Source organism: Physcomitrium patens, chromosome 26 (genome assembly GCF_059467195.1).
Source record: "Physcomitrium patens ecotype Gransden chromosome 26, ASM5946719v1, whole genome shotgun sequence".
Classification (NCBI taxonomy): domain Eukaryota; kingdom Viridiplantae; phylum Streptophyta; class Bryopsida; order Funariales; family Funariaceae; genus Physcomitrium; species Physcomitrium patens.
This window is the reverse complement of record NC_143435.1, coordinates 4,574,128-4,592,998: the sequence shown is the minus strand read 5'-3', so window position 1 is coordinate 4,592,998 and position 18,871 is coordinate 4,574,128. Positions and strand designations below refer to the sequence as shown.

At 29.1% G+C, this 18,871-nt stretch overlaps 2 protein-coding genes across 3 annotated transcripts; one reads left to right on the top strand and one right to left on the bottom strand.

Moving 5' to 3' along the window:
- Nucleotides 1–3,139: 3,139 nt before the first annotated feature.
- On the bottom strand, nt 3,140–4,479 carry LOC149986208 (uncharacterized). Its single transcript, XM_090247945.1, has 2 exons — nt 4,339–4,479; nt 3,140–3,965 (listed from the first exon to the last, which is right to left on the bottom strand). The coding sequence occupies exons 1-2, from the start codon at nt 4,376–4,378 to the stop codon at nt 3,622–3,624; spliced, it is 384 nt and encodes a 127-aa protein (XP_090104071.1). The 5' UTR covers nt 4,379–4,479; the 3' UTR covers nt 3,140–3,621.
- Nucleotides 4,320–6,119, top strand: LOC112277663 (peroxidase 71). Of its 2 annotated transcripts, XM_090247944.1 has the most exons (3): nt 4,320–4,550; nt 4,731–4,910; nt 5,112–6,119. In XM_090247944.1, the coding sequence occupies exons 1-3, from the start codon at nt 4,320–4,322 to the stop codon at nt 5,664–5,666; spliced, it is 966 nt and encodes a 321-aa protein (XP_090104070.1). In that variant the 3' UTR covers nt 5,667–6,119. The 2 variants fall into 2 exon arrangements, with proteins under 2 accessions (XP_090104070.1, XP_024366021.3); XM_024510253.3 differs by having other exon boundaries at nt 4,320–4,910.
- The last annotated feature ends 12,752 nt before the right edge of the window (nt 6,120–18,871 follow it).

Here is an 18,871-nt window from a genome sequence, read left to right as displayed (position 1 = left end):
AAGGTGTCATATTATTCTTTTGATTTAAAGAAAAATTATGAATTATTTGTTTTGAATAATGAGCAAGTTTATGAGGTTGGAATTTATTATTTTTTAAACATATATGTTATATAAATTATAAAAAAAATTTGGTTGTGTGGTTTGTTTGTCACTAAATTGTACATTACAACTCAAAGTCATAAATTTTCAAATTATGGTATCTAAACTCTATAGTTAGACTTTGATATTTGATGAAATCAAGTTTAGGATTTAGAATTCATCATCTTGTTTTCCAACACATCATTTTCTTGTCTTATCTCAGTTTTAAATGATTCTAATTTAATATCATTGAAAGTCTTATTTATAACTTAATCATGTAAGGTTTGTATAGCTAAAGATATTATATTACTTATAAAAAATAGGAAAAAATGGCTAAAATTATTTTAAAGTTTAATGTTGATAGAATTTAATATGTCAATGTTGTAAATGCATAAAAGTAGGTATAGGTTCTTTTATCTTTTTATGCATACAATCATTTTTCTTATCAATAATTTCTACTTTTAAGAAAGTATGAATGATTCTTTCTAAGTACTTAAGTCTCTTATTTTGTATATCTAAAATTATAAAATGCATAACAAAAGTTTGGATAAAATATTATTTTGTGGTATCTTGATTTAAAAAGATATCAATATATTGGATACATAATACATAAAATCACTTCACATAAGAAATGATATCTTCTAAGAGACCTTATTTAATATTTATCAAAGTTAAAAGAGCTTATTTTTGGCCAATTACATATTTAAATATACAAAAGAAGGTTGCTAGATATTGTTTCAATGTAGTAAATGATTCCTCTATATGAATGTATACCGTACATATGCAAAATATGTTAAAGTTATTCATAACCATATTCAATAATATCCATGGTTGATTACTAAATAAATAATTAGTAATTTTATATTTTATTCTATATGAGTTAATAGGTCTTTATTTATAGATCCATTAAAACTTTGAAGATTAAAAAGAATTGAAGCCTCTTATAATTTCAAAGGCACAATATTAGATAGTTCTTTAGGCAACATCATTAAATCAATTAAATATTTTTTGGAAGATTTTGATTACTTATATTAGCCTTTATAGTTGATGAAGGTGAGAGATCTATTTGAGATTTTAGGATCTTTTATTAATCTTAAAATAGCAAAATCATCTATTATTTAGACTTTATTTTATAATAAGAAATTTTAAAAAAAATTAATAAAATTATAAGTAGTTTTTTAAATTGTAATACATAGATATCACAAAATATAAATAGGGTGAATAAGAAAGTAACTTGTAGAGCAACCTATAATAATTAATTATGTTTTGTGAATTTCATCACTTTCTACAAATATGGATTCAATAACAAAAAGAAGACATGTTAGGCATTAATTCAACTTCACTTTTCAAAAATGTCAAAAAATTGAAGTACTTATGATCAACACAATCAAGATATCTTATCTAAAAAAGTAGAGTGGAGAATTTTTTGATATATATAATTACATATATTTAATATTTAATGATACTACAAAGTAATGAAATAACCAAGCAATTATTTAAAGGACAAAAAAATCTAATTGTGTATTTTTTTTAAGTATATTTGAAATTTTAAATGAAGAAAAAGAGTTAGCTAAAACTTGAAAACCAATTAATCTTGTTATGCCATATTCTTTTCCTTAATTTTGTCTAAAATTTGAAATTTATTTGAAGAACTATGCTTTGGAATCTACTTTTTTTTTAAAGCCATACTTCTTCTTTACTTTTGTCTAAAATTTCAATTTTTAGACTCACAAGTTAAGACATAATACTTACTAAGGTTGTTCTTTTGTAATTTAATGTTGTAGTTTAAGTCCACTTCTTATTGTTTTTAAAAAAGCAAGCAATTTATCAATACAATCAAATAATAGCAAAACTAATAATATACTAGTCATACACTAATTAAAATCAATAACATTTATAAAAAGTAATTACTTAAGTACCACAAATAGATAAAAATTATTATTCATATAAAAAGTAAAAATAGTCATTAAAAGAAAGAAAAAAAAATAAAAATAAAAGATATATATAAAAAATAAAAACATAAAATAAGTAATAGTAAAATTTAAAAAAACATAAAATAAATAATAGTAAACTTAAAAAAATATATAAAAAAATAAATAAACAAAAAAACAACATTAAAATTTGAATTAATTTTTAAACTATAATTTATCTAAAACTAAAAATATAAGACTAAAAATATAATTAACAAGGTAATGATGGATGATGTATAATTGACTACATCCAAAGCAAAGTTTGCATTTAAATGACTTATAATATCGCAGACCAAGACTTTAAGTGCTTCTAGATATTTAATTAGACTTTTATGGCATTCTTGGAATATAAGTTTTGTACTACTATTCAAACATGTATACACTCTCAAATTAGTTTGATATTAAATATATACACTATTTACTATTTGAAATTTATTTGAAGTTTATTTATTTACAAAGAAGCAAAAATTCTTTTAAGATTCAAAAATTCAAGTTCAACTTGATTACATCACACAAAAAAATTGACCATGACACATACACGCCACAATGCTACTTTCAAGAATTTTCATACAAATCTCATATGTATTTTCAAATCAAATTGAAGATTAAAGCAAACTAAATTCAAATGCTAAGTTAAAACCTTTGCACTTACAAAGAAAGTAATAAACAGAAGTAAATAAATTTTCACATAGTTTTCGTCTTTCAAATCCAACACATTTGTACAAAAGCTTTGATATAAATACCTCAATGTTGGCAATGTAAAAGTTTGTATAAATTATGCATTTTATTACTTATTACAAAAACAATTCCATATTTGAAATAATCACACTGTGCATATCACGTCCATCCTTTCTTGGGGCCTCAACATAAACTCTTTATATACAATTGTTTCATAGTAATTTTGTCCTGCTGCAGCTTTCAAGATTGACTACCTCATTGTGCTTTATGATGAAAGATGCAAATATTCTTGTAAGGTTCAAAGTTTCAAACTCAATTTCACTACGGCACGCGCATGTTTTGACCAGGACACATACACGCCACCTGGTAACGCTACTTTCATGAATTTCCATACGTATCTCACGTGCATGATAGAATCGAATCGAGGAATAGAATAACTGAACTCAACTGCTGGGGGAAATCCACCGCACTCATAAAGTGCAACAAAGTGAACGTCATGCTCAACAAAGCACGATGGGATCCATGCGGGAAGCACCACGGATTACATCAACAAAGTTTCCCGGAAACATCACGCTTCCCCACCCCTGCTTCACAGGATCTATCTCAACCGTATTTGAATGAACTTGGGGAATTGGAAACACACTACAAAGAATAGAAGCAACCTTCAAAAAATAATACCCACAAATATGAACAGACAATTCGGCCGCCAAGGATGACGGGTACCGGTTGGTGAGTCAACAGTTGCCAGCTGCACGGAGACCGAATCACTGCTCACTTCCAGGGGCGGATGTTGCAAGGTCACCCAACTCCAATACCAGGCTCGATCACTCATCCATGGTGACCGGTCCCGCCATATTGCCCAAGTCCAGCTGCTGTTGTCAACTGTTTCGTTTCGCTAGAGCCTCCATCTTGCGTGGGTTAGATTTGTAAGCATGTGCGCTGATGTTGTGCTGGCGACCGGCTCTCTCCGTCCCACGGTCAATACTGTCCCCTCTTCAGACTTGAGCCCACTCCGAAAAGTCTTGGAACGCCACGAGGGGTTTCTGTGGTCCGTACACGTTCGACGGCCCGTACTGTTCTCGACGTCAACTCGGATATAGGACACTCCCAGTCTTCCTCGTGTCGTTGCGGTCTTGTGCAGTGCCACTCGTATCCGGACGCGCAAAGCTTCATCAGCCAAGGCGACTCTCATCTTCTTTCCCTGCATCTTCGTACTCAAACTTGCGACTTGCCCAGTTCCTGAACACCACATACAAATACGTTTCAGAGGCAGTGCCAGTCTCACCACAACTCGCGCTGCTCCCAATCGATCGACCTCGACCTCGACCTCGACCTGCATCTGGATCAGCGGTCTTGTATCCATTCGTCTACTGATCATCCGCGATTCCTGGCGCTTTTGCAGGACGCTGAACCACGTCCATATTGGATGAGATCCAAGTGCGACGCAGAGCGCCCACCCAAATCCAGTTTCGAGCTCCGGCGCGTCCCACTCCAAGACTAGCGCCTCGTAACCACAAATATATTTCAGGTGCAGGTGCTACAGATATTTCCACCACCTACTAGCACATCGGTGAACCGAATCTTACCAGTACGATGGGGAGGTGGCCCTCACCGGCGTTACTGGCGATCTTCGTAACCATCGCCCTTGCCATGAATTCAATCACCCCGGCTGCCGCTCACACTGGACTCAAGGTAGGGTTCTATCGTCACAGCTGTCCCCAAGTGGAGGCCATCGTCTACAACTCTATGGCTCAATCCACCAAGGCCGACGACACCGTTGCACCTGGAATCCTTCGGATGGCGTTCCACGATTGCTTCGTCCGGGTACGTGATCGTCTTGATTTGCAGCACCCCAGCCAGCTGGATCGAGTCGCAGAGCTTGCGCTGAGAAGTACCTGGATTTCAAATTCAGTTTTCCCGAGTTGTCTGCTTCTGCTTCAGATGCTTCACACTGTAACCGCAACATCTCCTCACAGGATTGTTCCGTCTCTGTGGTTTCTTCAGGGCTGCGACGCTTCCGTTCTGCTAGAAGGACCCAATACAGAGCGAAGAGCTAGAACCAACACGGGACTCCATGGCTTTGACGCCATCGACGCCGCAAAAAGAGCTGTGGAGAACGCTTGCCCGGGCGTAGTCTCAGCCGCCGATGTGTTGCAGTTCGCCGCCCGTGACGCAGTTGTACTGGTGAGCAAGCATCCCATAACGCAAACCTGGTAGTGTCTGTGGATGAAGGTTGGATGTCTGCCTGGTTGATCGTTCCCGACTTCACCCGATCGCGCATCGAATGAGCGATTCAGAAGCGCATCCGATCCCGCATTGAACCTGTGGGGTCGAGTATCAGGCTCCCGTTTCTGACATGTGGATTGCACCTGCGTGGTTGTCCAGGCTGGAGGTTACGGGTGGCATGTGCCCGCTGGGCGTCGAGACGGAACGGTTTCCATCATGGAAGAAGCACTGAACCTGCCCGCCCCGAGCATGACCGTGTCCCAACTCATAGATGTGTTCGGGCGGAAGGGCTTGAGCCCCTCCCAAATGGTAGTCCTATCAGGTGCCCACACCATCGGAAAAGCCCCGTGCGTCACATTCGACGACCGCGTTCAGACAACCCCGGTGGACCCAACTCTGGCTCCCAGCTTCGCCACGTTCTTGAAGGGGCAGTGCCCGTATGCAGCAATCCAATCCACCAGCGTGGACATGGATTCCACCGCGCACACATTCGACAGCCAGTACTTCAAGGACATCATCGCCGGGAGAGGCCTGCTCACCTCGGACCAGAGCCTGTTGTACGACTCCCGCACCAGCGGGGGTGTGTACGCCAACAACGGCGCGGCATTCTACCGCAACTTCGCCAAGGCGATGGTGAAGATGAGCCAGATTGAGGTGCTCACAGGTTTGGACGGCGAAATTCGGCGACAGTTTGACCAGGTGAACAGCCACTAGAAAGGAAAGGGGGCCCAGGAAACAAGGCCGCCCAGATATGGAGAGCATCCGTGTATCATAGAGTAGATTAGGACGAGTTCATTGCACATGGTGAGCGTCAACTGCCACGTGCTCATTCTTTCCGGTGCACAGCATCGGCATTCTTTGCGTTGCTTGTCGTAAGCAATTTACCGCACATCCCTGCGCGGCGTCAATCTCTGAATCACTCTTCGTCCTCTGAATTGGGCCAACCATGACAAGGTTATGAGCAGCAAAGCGCATGGATGTACTGCCCTTCACAAGTGTGATGAACACAAACAAACGTGGAGCAGTTGTTGTCGTGGCCGGTTTCGAAGTGGGATTCATGGATAGCAGCTTTGTGAAATCTCGAGGTATCGTTTTCATTTGCAGAGTGCGCATGATTAATCTGTAAGAATGAACAGAAATCATTACTGTTTGTTGCCATGCATTGCTGTTGTGCATTCAGCATAATCGCACCCACTCATGTCTCATCGAGAATGCACTACCGATGAGGTCGTCCTCCTCGCAGATTTAAGTACCGGACTGTGCATTATTGTAATTAGGGATGTATTATTGTACTAAGAATTCAGTAAACTTCCAACACCAAGTTACTCTCATAATTTCTATATGGTGTGAGAGGGACAATATCTAGTATAAGGTTAAGTAAAATAGACAACTAGAAATAACAAAGAGCTTAGAAGAAAAAGAGCTTGCCAAATCAGTTTATAACACAAGATATGAAAGCAAGTGAATCAATAACACAACATCTTAGCCATTTCAAAATTTTACTTTAATAATATCACTCTCTTGGAGTAATATTTGTACCACAAAAAGAAACCTTTACACTTATGAAGTCCATGCCATCTCAATATGGCATTGTCATACTAATACTACATGCAACTAGGATGACAATGCTTTCTATCTTAATTACATTTCTACTAAAGTGAAAACCATCATGAAGAGCTCTTCTTTTGATACTCAAGTCCTCTTTGTCTGCTATAAGAATAAGAAAGAGTGGCAACCATGATCATTATCAAATCAACCTTCAAAAGATCTCAAATATTAAAAAAAACAATTAAAATCTACTACTTCATGTCCTCATTGCAAAAAGATAGGATACTAGAATTCGGATTGTTTCAAAAATAGAGCAAAATATTTTTACTAATATAGCAACAACTACCAATGACAACTAAGAATACAAAAATATATAAAAATAAAAAAATGTAGAAGAAATACCTCCTACTTTTTATACACATGTGTATCTTATATAAATATATTGCTCTATAACATCACCTCTACTAAGAGCCACAAAAGATAATCAATAGTTTATTGATACAAGAGCTACTTATCATCTAGCCTATGATAAAATATAATTTATTAATTTTTAAGCCTTATTATCAAATAAAAATAAAGTGCATCTTGGTGATAATATAATACTTTTTATGTATGGATGAAAAAAAAGTCAATATTTGTATAATAAGTAGACATACTTTTCACCTTTCAAATACATTGTATGTCTTAAATTGATAAAAAAAATATTTTTAATATAAAAATAAAATAAAAATATAAATGACATATTCATCAAAAATCAACAATGTCACCTTTTTGACATAAATGATTCAACTCTTGTACAATGCCAACTACTTGGTAATTTCTATTTGCTTGAAATTATAATCTTATCGTTTCAACCAATTTTAGTTGATTTAATTGTAAAAAATATAAATCCTTCTGATTAGCTCATCAATATTGTTTTATTTTTTGATCACATAACAAATTTTTTGCCACTAATAAGTACAAGTACAAAAAGTCTCGCTTGCTCAACTATCCATAATTGCATCACTATTTTAGAAGTATATCTACAATTATTTGGATTCCTTTCAAGATCACCTTAATTGAGATTGGTACAAACTATTATAAGATTGTGCTCATCACTATCTTATTGCTTGCTAGTACCACCTCCATGCATTACTCGCTCTGACTTGCTCACCTTAAAAGTAATATTTTCAAAATTTGACAGTACTATGTTGAACTCATTGTTATTGATCTATAGCTAGATGTTACAAAAAATGACAACCTCTTCATTGACTCTATTCTCTACATTTGGTGCTCCAAGTTGCTTTCTACTACTCTTACTTCAAATTTTGGAACATCACCTTAAGAAACAAGGCCTTTCAAAATTTACCTTTCCATTCATTTTTGGAACAACAAATTTTATTCAAGCTTATCTTGGAATTTTAGAAAGAGCTATTTTATAGCATTGCAGATTAGGCCATATTAACTCAAGTAATCTTTACTATTTCATTTGATTAAGAAAAATTATAGGAATTTTCATTCAATATATCTCAAAATATGTCTTTATAGAAAACAAAGTGCAACTAAGTTACCTAAAGTAGCAACCTTTTATATCTTCCATCTACTTGAAATTTTTCATTTTGATCTTAGTGGAGTAATTTCCACTCCTATATTTTCAGATTTTGAATATTATGTTACCTTTATAGATGACTACTTTCAATACAAAGTTTTTTGTTTCTTTCAAAAAAAAAAAAAAAATGTTTCACAATATTCAAACTCATCCATATTTGGTATGAAATTCAAACCAAGTATAAGTTTAAAATCTTTTACTTTAATCAAGGAAAAAAAATGCCTTTCGTTCAATTTTGATCAATATCTTGCTACTCATGGCATTCAAAGACAACTTAAAATAATTCATACACCCCAAAAAACTGGCATAGCTAAACAAAAGAATTATATCTTACTCAATACAACTAAGTGTATGTTTTATAAGGTATGATTCATTAAGCCATATTGGAATATAGTTGTAATGTATACCACTTGTTTTTAAAATAGGCACCTAACTAAAGCCATACCACCACATATTACTTTGTTTGAGCTTTTGGCATGAAACAAAATCCAATCTATCATGCATTTATGTATTTGGCAATTAAGTATTTCTAAAAATCATTAATGCAACTAGAGACAAATTTGACACTTGCTCTATTGAATGTATGACATTGGACTAAAATGCCTTAAGCAAAGTCTATATGCTCTAAAATACTACTACAAGAAAAATAATTGTTTCTCAAAATATGTCTTTTAAAAAAAAACATATCTTCTTGCTACTATCTTTGTACCTACTAATACTTTTATTTTTAATATAAGTATCCAATAGAACCTTTATCTTATCAAATTAGTAGAACTTTCAATTCTCTTTTCTTTTTTATTGTTTGACTAATGTCAAGAAGCTCAATACAATAGCTATATAAATTCTTAGCAATTTTGAACTTCTGGCCACTTTCTTTGATAATCCATCCAAGGCTCTATTGTTGTTTCTAAATATACTATCAATTAATTTGTATCTTATGCTATTGATTGTTTTGTCTTCTATAAGCATCTTTTCACTTCTTGCAACAATACCACTATCATTGATAAAGACTCTTTTAAAATTTTCTTTTCTTTAGGAGTCTTTAGTAGAGTCAATCCCTTCTTCTTAAGCTCAATATAATTTACTAGCTCTATACCTTGCAAGTTCTTCCATGTGGATAATTGATGTTTACTTTGGCATAGAAGTAATGCTCAATCTTGACCAGTATGTTTATCAAGCATCACCTCTTTGTGATACTTTTGGCTCCACTAAATTTTAAGATCCAATTGTAGCCCTGTTGCCTCCACCTTATCAATCCATATGGTTCAATTGCAATGTACTACTACTACATGATCTTAAAAACAACTATAATCTATACATTTTCCACCATTGCCATGCTTGTGCTAAATTAAAACCAATAAAATGAGCTATGTTTATCAGCTTGTTGATAGTTCTTCTTAAACTTTAGAATTATCAACAAGCTCTATGATTCCCAAAATTTGTTTAATAGCAACAAAAAATCTTTGATGAATTAAATTCTCACATGATGAATGGTACTTGGATATTTTTTAAATTTCCTTCCAAGTATTGTCCAATCATATGCTAGTGGATTTTTTAGCTTAAGCTCAAGTCCAATAGAATTATTGATTGTTTTAAAATACAACTTATTCTAAGAGAATTTAGCCAAGTTTTAGATTTGGATTTTATCAAAACTTTTAGTCTTATTGTCATGCTATAACATAACTAATAGGTGAAAGAATAAAAAAATATTATATTATAGAAGACCTTACTTCAAAATATTGTAACAAATTATCTTTAAAATATAGATAATAATCAAAAGATAATAAAACTAAAAGAGCAAATGTTGCTTTTTACAAAGTAGATTTTTATTTTTTTTGTCCGACCATAAATAAGAAAAAATAAGATAGATTAAAATAAATAAAGGAGATAAGTATATATAGAAGAAAATTAGGAGTTGATTTTAGTAAAAATTATCTCAAGAAAAATAAAAATTGATATCTAAAAAGCACCAATTGCTGATTAGGATCAAAATCAAACCTTGATATACAAAATCATGTATCTATGGTGACTTTAGGATTCTTTTATAAATCAAAGAGTAGAATTTGAAAAAAAATTCATAAGATTTCTTTGAGCATTGGTTTTGAATAATTTTAGTTTGTAATGATTTTATAAGAACTTTCAAAGTGAAGATTGTTTTTGGTAAATTTAATTTTATGAAATAAAAAAGAATTTATATTTAAAAAAAATATGAAAATTTAATAAAAGATTTAAAAGTAAAAATTTGTAGATTTTTTATTGTAATTGTTTCAATTACATATTATAAATTTGAGCATAATCAAATAATTAAATTGAAGGTTATCAAAGTTTAAGTAGATTGATATCTCAAAAATTTATATATATCGGTGGTAGACTTGATTTTCAATATATATGTGAATTTTAAAAAGTATTTAATGGTGCAATTAAGAGATTTTAGATTAGAAGAATTAGAATCAAGATTGGAAAAGAAGGCTAACTTACATCTTAGTGGTTTTTAGGATTTATCTTAAATATTTTTATTTTTATGTCTTTAAAATAAAAAGAATTGTTGTTAGCTTAGTTGTTGATAGGTGTGCAAAGTTTGAGTTGAAATCAACAATTCGATTGTTAATTATAGATATTTCAATCTACCATAGGATTTTTTAAGATTTTTTTAAAAACTTTAGGATTGATTTAGGATCTAAAATTTGATTAGTATTTATCTTTGGTTTATTTAGGATTTGATTAGAACTTATTTAGGATTTAAGTAGGATTTGTCTAGGATTTTTTAAGATTTAATTAGAATTTGTTCAAGATTTTATTAGGATTTGTTTAGGATTTGATTAAGATTTGTCTAGGATTCGATTAGGATTTATTAAGAATTTGGTTAAGATTTTTTTAAGATCTAATTAGGATTTGTTTAGTATTTTTTTAAGTTTTCATTAGGATTTGTTTAGAATTTGGTTAGAATTTGTCTAATATTTGATTACAATTTGTTTAAGATTTAATTAGATTTTTTTTAGGATTTGTATAAGATTTGATTAGAATTCTTTTAGAATTTGATTAGGATTCAATTAAGATTTATTTAGGATTTTTATATGCTTCTCTTATTATTTATTTAAAAATTTAATTGGACTTTATCAATATTTTATTATATATGTTAAGCTTTAATTGTAATTTATATATGGTTCTATTAGAGTTATTAGGACTTTTTGTTGTAATTTTGTTTTACCTTCCACAACTAGATGTATAGTGCATTTTCGAGTAAGACTTCATATAATACAACTTCATTGTTTGCATTCAATCTATTTGTCTTTTTTTTATTCTTATTGCTCAATAAGACCTTTACATTCATTATATAGATGTTAATTTTTTTTTTAACTGAATTTTATATAAAGAATTTTATGTATATATATGCAAGTATTAAATATGGTTTTTTTCCTTGCTTTAAAATAGTATACAAATTACACAAAAATATATATAGATTGAAACAATATTCAAGAGAATAATTCAAAGTGATTAATATTTTTTTCAATTCTCTTAGCTTTATAAATTCTTCTATAAATAAAAATAAGTATTACCTTCATAAGGGATTAACATTTGTTATTCTTATCTTATATACAAATGACATTTTGATAATATATAACAAACTCTCTTTCTTACAACATATAAAAAATCAACTCTATGATTGCTTTTTTCTTTTAAGTCTTGGTGAAGCTCATCACCTGCTTATCCTTTGCATTATTTGTAATATCACTTAAGGTTATTTAAACATATCTCAAACTATGTACTTCTAGCAAAAGTTGGTAGAGTTTGGATTTCATGTGGTTGGCTAATATTGACGCCTTTGGTCTCAAGACTTTGCTTCTTTATTGTAGATTGACTCTTCAATAATAAAGCTTGCCAATTCAACTATAAAGCCCACCAATCTTGCACTAATGATCATCCATTTGGTTCCTTGTGTTCTTATGCCAATGTTATTAGCAGTATTAATTAAGCAAGTTTGTGCACTTGGTTCAATTTAGCTTTTACAATTGGTTTCTTTGCTCAATACATAAAAAACCTTGAATCAATCCATATCATAGCATGCAAATATACTTTCTAAAACATTCAAAAGATATTTAATTATTACATCAAATATTGCCAAAACTCTAATTCAAAACCATTGTTTAATTTAGTGATACAAACTAGGTTGGGAATATCAACCAATAACAATCAATCTTTTGATATTATTATATCTTGTCTTATGGAGCATTTACTTAGGAATCATCACATCAAAAGTTAAATTGACATGTCAAATATAGAGGTAGAGTATATGGCCATGGTTATTGCCGCTTTTGAGATAGTATGGCTCTAGCATCTTTTTTATCACTTATAACAAGATTTCTTTGTTCTTTCAACAATCTTCTATTATAACCAATTAATATTATCACTTTTTAATATCACAAAGTTTTATAATCAGACCAAGCATACAATCATGAAGTATTGCTTTATTTTGTAATTTTTGGTATTGAAGAAATTATCTTATCAATATTGCTGAATTGCGACTTCTTTATCAAAATACTATCTAATTTTAAATTAATACAACACTTATCACTATTAGAAATTACTAAAAAAAAATATAAGAATCTTTGAATAACAACTAAGAGAGCATAAAAGAATAAATAAAAAATATTATCATTAGTTACTATATATAATAATAATAATACTATTTTAGTATAATATGATAATGACCCACTTATATTTCTTTGAAAAATATAGTCTATATCAAACTTTGTATTATTTTAATAAGAAATTAGTAAACTTTTAATACCATGTTACTTTCATAATTCTTATGTAAGTATGCTCTTCGTTAATTAAGTTCAGATTGACTTATGGTTTTGTACGTGAGATCTTTCAAAATTCTTAATTAATTAGACATTATTATATAGATAAGAAATATAAATGTATATTGAATAATACATTAACAAACTCCATAAAAGGCAACTTGTATAATACTAGATATTAGTGCATTGTGGTAATCCACTTTATTGTTGTCTCAAAATATTGATGGTGGTAGCTTAGCTTATTTTTTCAACTTGGATTGATTGGGTGGTGTGTTGTAATTCTACATTTGTATTAGATCATGGTTTTGGTCTTGATGATACTACCACAAGAGTTTATTTACTACTATAACATTAAATATCATCAATATATCTTTTCTTTGCATTAAAGCTTTCAAGTATGTGTGAGTTCCACCAATAGATCTTAATTGGAAGATTAGTTAAAAACATAGTTTTCAATTATTTAATTATAAAAATATTAAAATTAGAATTTTTTTTTATTTAATTATTTATTAGAATTTAGAAGTATTTATAAATTACAAAAGTCTATTCAAAAGAAAAGTTACAAAAATAAAGACTTAATAAGTCTTAGAAGTAATTATCTTGGCTAATTTAATATTTTTACTTATTGTTAAGTATAAATGATTAATTATTGAGACCAATTTCTACATTGGCTTCTAATATATATTTATAACTTATAAAAATTCTATCAGTAATTAGTTGATTAGTTATAAGAAGCATGAAAAAGAACCTCATGTCTTTTGAATTAATTATATAAAAAATAGGATTTTAGTGGATTTGAATTGATTTTATTATAATAAATAATTATCAATATAGGAAAACATAGGCTTAAATACCTATTAGCATTAAAAAAATCAATATAGGACTTTTTAGAATTAATTTAGAATTTATTTAGAAATATTTAGGAATTTTTAGAGAAGATTTTAAGATTTTGGTAAAATTATATTTTTCTTACATTGGGAGCCATTATAGAGGAATGGAACGAAGATTTAAAGGCCATACACTATCCTTAGGCTATTTTGATATACTTTAATATCATAATAAAGTAAAAAGTAAAAAAATATGAATTCTACTAATAAAAAATAAGAGAACTAGTGACTAGTCTAGTCCTCATAGGAAGGGAGGTAGATAAGTCTCATATGGATTGTAGCACCTTGGATGTAGGTAGGACAATATGACTAAGGCCTCAAGACCTCTTTAAAAATCCTTATTCACTACATTTGAGCTTTGGTGAAGCTCAAACCCTTGATCTTTTAGCAAATTATCCTTGAGACAAAATATTTTCATTTAATTTATTCAATTATGTACTTGATATCTTTACATTTTCATAGCTTATTCATAGTAAATTGGATTTATATGTTTCTTATATCATTAAAAAGATAATAAAAGTAAATTTCTAAAAATATAATTTTTAATTTTAATATTAATTTTTTATTAAATAAAACCTAATAAATAGACTATGATTAAGGTGTGGAGTGTGTATTTGCTTGAATACATTCCTTACACTTATTTTATGTTTATTTATTTATTTTCTTTTTGTTAATTTCTGATTTCATTGCATACTACTAATTATAAGAAACTTTTAAATGAGGCCATCTTGTTATTTAGATTGAAGGGTGAATTTTACCTTTATATAATTGATGCATTTTCATAGAAATGGTGCTTCTAATGGTGTGTATGAATGTTAAATTTTCTTCTTATAGTTGATCTTACTTGGCTTTATTGAATAATCAATTCAAATAGATTTTTATCATTGATAAGTATTCTATATTTCTTTCTTATTAGTGTAAACAAAGAATTTCAATTTCTCAATTTATAAGATAATCTAAAATTTCATTATTGAGTTCAATGTTGATTTGCTCTTTATTTTTCATCAATCAGTGTTCATGTATAGTATATTTTAATTTAAAATTCTTTGAGGTTGTTTATTTTAATTTAGCTTTTTAAAAAGCTATTGTACATTCAACTTAGACTTGATTGAAACTTGTAGTAAGTTTTAGATTAGAAAGGGATTCATTGCCTTAATAGTTTCATATACCCCATATTTGGAAAGGCATTTCTTAGTGCTTGGTGATTATTTAATTTTAGAAATTTTTAAATACAGACTTTAAAGTTAGGTTTTCAGCGGTATAAAATTCAAAGCAATTGAACCAAAATTGAATTTGAGTAGATTTTTTAGAGTAGAAAGAAGTTACTACTTTAAACGGAATACAATTGAGATTAGTGATTTCTATCTCTTTAATCATTCATGTAGTAGATTTTATGGTATACTTTTAAATTTTTTATTTTAAAATTTATCTTAATTATTTGAAAGTATAATAAAAAATTTTAAAAAATAATACTAAAATAAAAATAAATAAAACAATAAAATTAAAAGATTATCATTATACTATATAACTACTTAATGAATTAATAAAAACTAAAATCAATAAATACTATTATTTATTTTTAACTTATATTTTAAATTTTATTTTTAGTTTTAGTTTTATTTTTTTTAGTCTTATTTTTATTTATTTTATTTATTTTTTATCTTTTCATCTATATATATATATATATATATATATATATATTTTTTTTAATTTTTATTATTGAATTTATTTACTTATATTATTTTCTTATTTATATGCATAATAAGTAATATGTATTAATATAAGATTAATATATTTTTATTTACTGATTAATTTTTATATGCAATATTATTATTTTTAATCTTAAGTAATATTTTATTAATGTAATGTTAATATAATCATTATTTGGTGGTCTTATTGAAGTTGGTTGTTATTTTCAAAGTATAAAGAATAGAATTGAAGTACAACTTCAAACATAAATTTTAATCTTTGTAAATTCCAAACTTTAGCTGTTTAAATTATTTGAAATTTTAGACAAAACAAAGAAAGATCACGGTTTGGCAAAATTAAATGGATTCTAAACTTGAGCTCTTCAATTTTATTTGAAATTTTAGATAAGCAAGAAAAGAGCACATCTTGGCAAAATTAGGTGTGTTTATAATCTTAATTCTACAGTTTTATTTTAAATTTTAGGTTTACTTAGGAAAGATCATGACTTGGCAAAATTAGATGGATTTCAAACATTAGCTTTTCATTTCTATTTCAAATTTTAGATACACTTAGGAAGAAGCATGGTAGAACTTATTGTCCTAAAAATAATATCTTAACCATTCTATCACCTTGTAGTGTAATTGAATACTAATATATTTAATTATATATACTAGGAATTTCTCCAATCTACTTCTTTTGTTAAAAAAACTTGGTCATATTTGTGATAGGCACTTTCAATTTTTAGACATTGTGCGGAAAGGGAAGTCGAATTGATGGCCAGTATGACTTCTTTTTGATGTTGAATTTGTGCTTGAGGAAAGTGATGACCTCCATGATGCAAAGTTGATTGTTGCATATTATCTTACAAGTTGATTTTTATCCAATTTATTTGATTATTGAGATATCTATGTATTAAAATTATAAACTACTTGTACTACCTTAAGTCTTGTTTTTCAATCTCTAAATTATGAATAAAGTCCAACTAATGGATGACTCTATTGTCATATTATGTGTATTCTTCTTTGAGAATGTACCAAGCACCTAACTAAAGAAGGTAAGTAATAATACAACAATAATTCTAAGAAGTCTAATAGAACCTTAAATAAACTTCAAGTAATCCTTAATAATCCAATTAAACTATAACCTATCAAAATAATTTTTCACAAAATCACAAAAGAAATAAAAAAAATTCTAAAAAAAATATAAAAAAAATAGAAAAAATAATAATAATATTAATTAAAATCCTAATTAAATCTTAACCAAATTTTAGATCTAATTCTAATTAAAATCCTAATTATACCTTAATCAATTCTTAGGTCAAATCTTAATGAAATCTTCATGATATCTTCAATCCTTGACAAATCCTATACAAGTTTTAAACTAGATCCTAAGCAAATCCTAAACAAAAATCCTAATCAAAATCCAGATCTTAAACAAATTCTTTACAAACCCTATAGAAAAATGGAACCTCAATAACTAATGATGAAACCATTGATATCAACTCAAAATTTGCATACTTCTCAATGTCTTTGTTGAAAACAAGCATAAGAAAGTTGAAATCAATTGCACTTACTAATTGAGAGAAATGCAAGATAATCTAATCAAGTATTAAGCAAGCTCTTACTCTAACTTGAATACTAAATTTTTAATGCCAATATTTCTTTCTTGAACCATTGCACTACTTTTAAAATTTCACCTAAATGTTGGCAATCAAGTCTACTATACATACAAAAAAAATCTCTTCAATCTAATTGACAAATGCTGAAAATCATAGAAACACTCATTGACAAAAAACAAAAAACCGAAAAACCAAAAAACCAAAAAATAAATAAAACAAGAGAAAAAAGGATCTGGTGTCATATTACCTAAAGCCTTGCTTGAAGATGCATTAAGCACCTAGCAATAGAAAGTAGAAGGAGTATTGTAACAACAAGATTTTAACTATAATAGAAACTTAAATAACTCCAATTAAATCTTAACAATGCTAATCAAGTTTTAATCAAATCCAAAGAAACCTCAAAGAAATAACAAAAGAAGCATGAAGAAATCCTAAAGAAATTCAAAAGAATTATTAAAATAAAATCTAAAATATACCTTAAATAAATTTCAATCAAATCTTAATTTAATCTTAATTAAAATCCTAATATTTCTTACTTCAATCCTAAATTAAATCCTTATTAAATCCTAAACAATCCTAAGTCCTAAAAAAATCCTAAATCTTAACTATTTCTTAAATCTTAAATCAAATCCTTATCAAATTAACCTAATCCTAGGATAATTTAGAACCTCAATATCTATTGATCATATCATTGGTCTTACTTGAAAATTTACAAATCTTTCAACAACTAAGGTTGCAATAAGCACACAAAATTTGAAAAAAATCGAACTTACCAAATAAAAGATCAAACCTAAATTTTGCTTGGGTATTGGTTGGCCTCCTATTCCAATCTAAATGTTGAAATTCTAGTACCAATATCTCCTTCTTGAACCATTGAATTGCCTCTAAAATATATTTATATTTTGAAAAATCAAGTCTAGTTTCCATAAAAAAAAATTCACTTCAATCCAATCACCAAATTGCTAAAGATCTTAAAAATACTCACTGACCTTCAAATTCCAATTTTTGAGATTTCAACCCACAAAAACCTTCACACACTTTGATCTTACTATTTGATTGACTTCAAAATTTTTACACATACTGACAACTACAACACTAACATACTACCCAAAATCCACTTATACATACACTACAAAATACAAGAGACCCTCAATTTTGTAAACATAATTTTATTTTTTAAAACCTAATTCAACTAAAATCATTACTAACTTTGAAAATCTTCCAAAAACTGAATATTAATTTGATTGACATAAAAACCAATATTCAAAACTTTTTTTGTAAGTTTGCTCTCAAATCACATTCTTCGATCTACCAAAGAACCTTGGAGTTGCCATAGGTATGCGGTTTTGTACCTAATGGTCTGATTTTTATGTCTATATCAATTACTTATCTTAATTACTTTGATTTGAGGCATTTATGTCCTTATAAAGCAAATAGAAGCCCTTACTCTAAAAGGTAGTATTAAGACTAAACTATTTATTACCTTCCTATCCTTTATTCTTGTTTTTCTACCTCATCTTTCTATTAGGCTCTTCTATAATAATATCCATATTTTTATTTTTCACCATATAGTTGTATAACAACACCAAGCAATTGAATCCCTAGTAATAAAGAAGCTTCAACCATTCCAAGGCACCTTTTCATCCTTATTAATCATCTTTCTAGTTTTATATATTTTTTCTTTCTCCCTTCTCTTTTCATCCTTTTTTTTTTTTTTTTTTTTTTTTTTCTTTACTTCTTTTTACTTCTTTTGATCTTTTTATTTTTTTATTTTTTATTTTATTTTA